The sequence below is a fragment of the Cyprinodon tularosa genome, unplaced genomic scaffold (genome assembly GCF_016077235.1).
Source record: "Cyprinodon tularosa strain WSP-4 unplaced genomic scaffold, ASM1607723v1 ctg387, whole genome shotgun sequence".
Classification (NCBI taxonomy): Eukaryota; Metazoa; Chordata; class Actinopteri; order Cyprinodontiformes; family Cyprinodontidae; genus Cyprinodon; species Cyprinodon tularosa.
In genome coordinates this window covers 1,762,030-1,769,246 of record NW_024039104.1, presented here as the reverse complement: position 1 = coordinate 1,769,246, position 7,217 = coordinate 1,762,030, and the positions used below count along the sequence as shown (strand labels likewise).

The 7,217-nt window shown below is 42.0% G+C and overlaps 1 protein-coding gene across 1 annotated transcript in view; it reads left to right on the top strand.

The window, feature by feature from the left end:
- Positions 1-220: 220 nt before the first annotated feature.
- Positions 221-7,217, top strand: part of col14a1a (collagen, type XIV, alpha 1a) — a 29,941-nt gene continuing 22,944 nt past the window's right edge. The window contains exons 1-2 of the mRNA XM_038297420.1: positions 221-256; positions 684-737. Of these exons, the coding sequence (XP_038153348.1) occupies positions 221-256; positions 684-737 (90 nt within the window). The remainder of the gene's footprint in view (positions 257-683; positions 738-7,217) is intronic.

The following is a 7,217-nucleotide window of genomic DNA, read 5'->3' as shown; positions in this document are numbered from 1 at the left end:
AGCCAAGAACTGAACAACAGCATGTTATTAATCACTGTGGGCCTGTCCTCTGCAACCCCAGTCTGTAATTTGTAGAATCTTTAACAGTGTTAGCTGTCCTGTTTTATGAGCTTTCTACTAATACTGAAGTGCAGAGATAAATCACCTCAACACTTAATCTATGACTGGTCTTTGGAGCTGGTTGCGTGCTTTGACCTGCAAGGAGGGGGTTGGAGGGAAAATGAGGCAGGAGATGGCACAGCAGGGTCAGCAGCACGTAGAAAAGGCTGTGTCCTGAGACTTAGAGGGTTCTTTTGTCTATAAATCTATTTTATGTACCCTTGCTAAAAGATCGTAGGGACAAAAGAGTTAGCTGTGTACACCTTTTCTTGAATGTGTGGTAGTATGAATTGTTGTGAAGCATTAGAAGTTAGTTCGACCATGTATTATATTTCAGATGTCTGTTGAAATCATCAGTAGTCTGATGCCAAGTCCTTTAAAGCATAAATATGAAACAACATCAAACACGTTTTCATGGTAGAAATCTGCCTAATAGCATCCCAGCTCAGCAGCAGCATAGGTTGAGTTACTGTTATAAAATGCTTGCAGTGTAAGCTTAATCATTTTGTGTACTTCAGACTGCAATACAATCTGAATTTTGGTTGATTTGGTGATTTAAACATGTATATTTGTATTTTCTTTAGGGTATCCCTGGAAGCCCTGGCTCCCCTGGCAGAGATGGTCCTCCTGGAACGAGGGTAAGATATTACACTGATATTTCATCAAATCCTCTCTGGTTTGATTTTGGTTGGTTTATTTATTTTCTTTCTTTTGTTTTCATAATACATGGTCAGTATAAACCATGCATTATAGTATATTCATTTTAAATACTTAACTTTTACCTGATATGCTATTCATCATAAGGGAAATGCTGTTGTTGCCTTTGAAGATGTACATATCATCTTGGTTTGCTGTTTCAGACTCTTTTTTTCTTTTTTTTTTTAGATTTCTTGGCAAATACTCAAAAATTCTTTCTGGTCTTGAGACTTATGTGTGCTTGCACCTTGCGGTGAACCCTCTGTGTGGAGCCTTAAGAAGTCTTCTCTCTGTGGTAGACATGGATAATGAGATGTCTACCTGCTGGAGGGGATTTGTCTCTTGGCTGTTGCTTGTAATTCTTCATGGGACAAATCCTGTAATCACCTACCAAAAACCGCACTCTGTAAATGTCCGAGGCTTCTATTAACTGCTGAGCTCACTGCTGTCTGTTTTGTTTGGTTTTTAGGAATTTATCAAACTGTTGGTTTTCAGCTGGTCTCGCCTCCCTGCTAATTCTGAGATCTATCAGATCAAATGGAACTTGTGGATTTTTCGATAAACAGACACTTTAATCTCTGTCTTGAAATATTCCTACATGTCACTGTACTTGTGTATTTTCCATCTGTTAAATCCCCAGCTGCATTTCCCTTTTTGGTTTTATGTCTCCTCATAAAACTGCGGATCTTCCTGAGTCACAAAAAACTGCATCCCACCCAGGTTTGGGTTGTTGAAAACAACATTCAGACCAAATAAGATCCTATTCATAAAGGCTCAGTGATACCAGCTGGCTGCGGCAAATGTTGGCAGCGTAATTTTTGCCTTACAATACCCGACTGAGCTGTAAATAGCAAAACAGAGGCGCAGCCAAAGGGTAGGGAGTCAGCAGGCTGCAATAAAGGTTTTGTCCAAATTTGTAATATGATAACAGAGGAGTTCTGTCCTGGCTGTGCTCCCGGAGAGGTGGATGAATCTGAGCGTAATCCATCTGCTTTCTGTTGGCTGACAGCAGTGCTGGTGCTCATCTTTTTAGTTGTGCTCGTTAGAGCACCTCATGTACAGTTTTCCCACCTGCCACGTTGCTTCCTTCATGACACATTAATATGGTCTAAAGCATTTTTTCTGATGTACCAGATAAATTTAGGACTTTAAGTCACAAAAACAATCATATTTTATTTTGGCTTTGTAATAGATATTTTATGATCGATGTGGGATTCAATGTGTTTCAGGGGTATAAATGATTGTTAAAGACATTTTTAAGCATTTTTGTTTCACTTTTAAAATCAATACATCTTATTGTGATGTCAAACTGGATTTCAGAACAACCTACTCATGATGTATTTAAGTAGTTACTCAGTTGCAATAACTCTGTCACACTATTGTATACCTACTTTGTGTTTACGGTAAGCTGCCTTGGATGAACGCCACTCCTTTTAAAGCATCACATAAAAACTGAGAGATAGTTGATCGCCAGATTGTCATCCTCCCATCGATCAATTATCTATCTAAACACCTAACTGGATGAGCAACACAGCACTCTGATAGTAATTCATAAGTTTTATTTCTTGTGATTGATACTTGTTGAAGAATAACTAAACTTGGTATTTTTGGTGCATCAAGCTGATAGTAAAATTTGCCTTGCAACAAGAAGTTTGAAATTCCAGCTGGAATCTGTCATGATTTTCTTAAGAGATCTGACCCACATGCAGTAAACCGCTCAGAGAACCAGGGTAAAAGTTTGAACAGGTTTATTGATGAAACCAGCGGGGTTGGATTCAGGAAACACAGTGAACTGGTGAACCGGAACTGGAAGAGGGAAGGGAAGTATCAGTGGTTAGTTCAGGATCCGTGGGAACTTTGAACGATGACTTGGAGAGACAGTGAAAACAGGACTCACGTAAGTGGAGAAAACTTTCCTCCCAGAATCCAGTCCGTGTGGGTTTTTTCCAGAGGTTGATACTTGTTGGAGGGCGGACAGGTATAGACTTGGTTAGACCCAGAGGAGCTATAGAGCGGACTGTCACTTGGGTATCCAGAAGGACTTGAACGGAACTTGTGGAGGTTTAGCCCCTGCCCAGTGTGAGACTCAAACAATCCTTCCAGGGGGAGAAGGCCTAAACATCAAGCTTGCAGGAAGGCTTCCTGCTGAAAAGGCAAAGACAAAAAGTAGGTTAGGCTCAACGGAAAAATAACAAAGACTAAGTTAGACTCAGCAAAACTCAGCTTGGCTAGAGTACCCAAAACTGGCAAACACTCTGGCGCCGAGGTCGTGACAGTCCATGGCTCAAATAGTCCTCAGTGATGAGTAAACCAGACGCAGGTGTGTGAGAGGAACAACGAGGACAGGGCACCACCTGGTGATGGAGGGAGAGAAAGACGCAAAAACACAACCCACACAAACTGGATTCCTGACAGAATCTTGGAGTTTACATTTTTCCATCTGTACATGCAAACCTGTTCTTTACAGTGGCAAATGGGCGCAAAGGTTCTTAACTACATTATTTCCTGGCAAATTACCGGTACAACAACTACTGCTATCACAAATATTAGACTGGCAAACTTATAAATTACCACACAAACACACAAAACAAACACACGCTTGCAAAGGTGCAAAGTCCAGATGCTGCAATCAAAAAAAGGGGAAATGAAGTAAAGTACGAAACCTGTTGCAAATACATACATGATGCTAACACAACCACACAAAACTTATGTAAAGGAAGAATTGTGCAAGTAGAAAAAAAGAAAATTGCAGGATAAAAAAAAGCTGCAAACTAGCTCTGCATAAAAGAAGTGCTCTTGACCAGTAGGGGAAGAAGGTCCTCCACACACATGGTGCTATACCATTAATCTAGCATAAGCCAGATTTATACACGTAGTATAATTTGAATTCTATGCAATATGCATCTGGATTGACTCCTGTAGAAAGTGTTCGGAAAAGGGAGGGACATTCAATACAATTCCTCAAGCTGATGGGTTAATCACCAAGTAGAACCTGTCTCCCATGTCTGGCTTTTTGCCCATCACATTAGCAGCTGTAACGTACTGTATCACATTCTTGATTTGTTTTGCAACTAGCAGAGTGATCTGATAACCCAAATTTTGGTTGGAAGGAAAGCATCTTTCCCCTCCATAAAGGCACAAAACTTATTCTTTTGCTTGTTTTGCAAAAAAGAAATAGAGGGTATTCCAGCTTTAATGGATTAAATAGTGCAGCCTACGGGCCAATCCCAAACTGCCCATTATGCTCCACCACTATCGAGTGTCAGTCCCAATGAAGTCACACTCACAGCTGTGGAGGGCGCTTTGATTGAAGGTTGGGGGTATAAATGAGAATGGGACAGCCTCTTCTCTAATGGAAAAGGAAAACAGTTGTTGCCCTGGTAACACAGTGCACCCTATGCCCATGGCTGTAACTCTGTGGAGCAGGTTTACGTGACATCAATCATTTGCCCTTTTCTTAAAAATAATTGTATATAGTCATATAAAAATTGTTTCAAAAAGGACATTCCTTTTAGGAATTAGTAACTTCCTTTTTCTTTTTCCTAACTTATGATTTTCTGTCAGTGTGACAAAGATGTAGCAAACCAGTGGAACTTAAATTTGAATACAAGCTATTAGTTTGCCATAACACCAACTGTAAAACAACAGTGAGGCTGCACTGATGCATACTAATTTAGGGCTGAGCGGTCCACGCCCCCTACCCACTAAAATGTTTGGGATGGCCCTTAATGCGACGGAGCCACAGCAGGAACAAGCAAAGACGGGTTAGTGGTTAGGAGAACTGTTTAGGGACCACTTTGGGATTCGGCCAATGTCTATGGGTCAGATCTAGCCTGGGTGCCAGTCCGAACTTAGTCCCGCCCACAAGGTTTGAGGTCGGGGAAGTTCGGTCTGGCTCTGCTCCATAGTAGCGCGAGTATTAAAGCCCACTGTCAGGCGATCCAATCAAATTGTCAGGGCGGGCTTTATACGATGATGGACAGATGATCAACAGTAACGTAATCAACCACGTGACCAAAGCGCGCTTGGGTGACAACAATAATGGCTGCCGCTGGAGAGTTTGGGTGAGTAGATTCTGCTATTAGGTCTGTTCTAGAAGATATCGACAGCAAATTAATTTTAAAAGAGGAACAGAGAAACGCGATCAAGGCTCACCTTCTTATTCTAGGCGTGAAACTGCACGCTTTGATTTTTGTGGACAACAACTATGCCTGGCTTAAGATACGTCACGCACTCCGTTGCTCTTATTGGTTGTAGGTCTATCCAATTGAGTGCAGAGGCATTTTTTTTTCCTGGTCCGTTCAAAACACGCCCCATAATCACAGCTCTATGGAGCAGTATCAGACTCATATTCTGACTAGAATTGAGTCGGACCACGTCAGGCTAGGTCAGATCCATTACAAAAACATAAATGTGATTCCTTCCCATGCGACATTTGGGGTGAAGAATATTTTTTAGCACTGAATTTTTCAAAAGGCCTCTTTATGTCTTTACTATGAGCCGGGTACCATATTACTTTACTATGAGCGCATCAGCATTTTAGAGTTAGCTTGCCTTGTTTTCGTGTTTGCTGTATTTTTATTTTTATTTTTTTATTTGCTGTGAATTAATTTCATTTCATGGTATTTACACCCCTTAGCCACTTAAGTACTTTCTGGGCACCGTAGTGGCTACCCGCAGTCTAAAGACATGCATCCTAGGTTAATCCTGTTCATTTTTGCAATGCAGTGAGTAGACCCATCCCGTTTAGCTCCACCACTCACCTGTTGACTCCGAGAGTTAAGCACCAGCCCACAACCTGATCTTTCATGGATAATAAGGCATAAAAGATTTATGGTTGGATGGATCTGGGGTGCTTGCAGGTCTGTTTTGGCAATGGTTCGAAGACCAAACTGAGGCAAGTTCTTCCTCAACAGTATCATGAGTTCATTGGGTTAAGCCACCAAAAGGTCAATGGAAAGAACTGTTACTGTATGCTTTGTAAAATATCTCCCATTTAGAATGTTTTTGTCCCCAATAATCAATTCAAGAGTTATTTACTCATAAGTAAGGGGGCCTCTGTAGATCCACTGAAGGATGGGTGTCATGCGATTTAAAAGGTATGGGTTTTGATTTGAGCTTCCTCTTCTGCAACACATTGATGTTTTGCTGGGCCCTTAATCCCAGGTTTCCTACAGAACTGAATAAGAAAACACCTATGACTACAGGATTGACACAATTTATTTATCTAATTTATTAGATCAAATATTTACTTATTCAAAACCACACTGCTATATGTGTTGCAATCTTATTATCTTGTTGTTTTTGGAGTGTCCTAACTATCTCAGTGTTTTGTGTTTTTTCCAAAAAAAGCCAAACCTAATCATGTCTCATATTTTGCCTTTACCGTCACTGTACAATGTTCACTGAATACACAGCCTGTTTACTAATGTCTGTATTGATTATATTTATTATGCTGCGTTCACACCGGGGGCAGCTGGCGCGACAGAAGCAGCGAGTTTACATGCAAAGTCAATGGTTGACGCGCGTCAAGGCGCAGCAAAAAGTCCCGCGGCGCGTTTCGAGCAGCAAGCGCAGCGCGTCTGAGCAGCTGAAGCAGCGCGTCGGGCGCGTTTTGGCATCTGACGCGCGTGACGCGCCGCAAACGCGCTGCTGCTCGAGATGGAAAAATTGAATTTTTGCTGCTCGACGCGCCGCGTCAACCAATCAGAGAAGCTGATCTGGGAGCTGGCTGGGAGAGAGACACAGCGCTGATGACACAGACTGCTCTGATCACTTCTCTTAAACAGTTTATTAAAGCATAATTAACTTAAAATATATACATCTGCCGGCAGAATATGTTCGCTTTTATTATTCTGGTGCCTGCAGATCGGATTATTTAGATGAAAAACACCTACCAGCTACCGCGGTAAACCGCGAGGAGGCGACCCGACCAGAGGCTGCTGATGAATGGATTCCTTCTGTCGGCGCACCGCCGGTATGTGGGGGTCTGAGCGGCTCCGACAGAAATAACATTGGGAGGCAGGATTGTAATCTGGATGAACTGACTCCACTGATTAAGTTTTCAGGTGTATTTTCTCACTTAAAAACATATTAAAACTACTTTATTCCCACTGATCACAGCAAATATAGCTGCAAGGCAGAGAAAGGATAGTGAAGCTCCGCCCAACGCGCGTCAGAGCCACTTTTGGACCGCGCAGCGAGAGCAGCAAAGCTGCTTCAGACGCGCGTCAGAATTCACTGGTACAAGCAGCAAAAATGAAGCAGCAGACGCGATTTTGCTGCTTTTGCTGCCCCCGGTGTGAACGCAGCATTAGAATTTACCAGTCATGATGCAAGTTTAGCTTCGACAGCAGGAGGCACCTTGCTTTTTGAATAACCAATCTCCAGGATTTTAACTTATTAATTGCTAGATCTAGTGT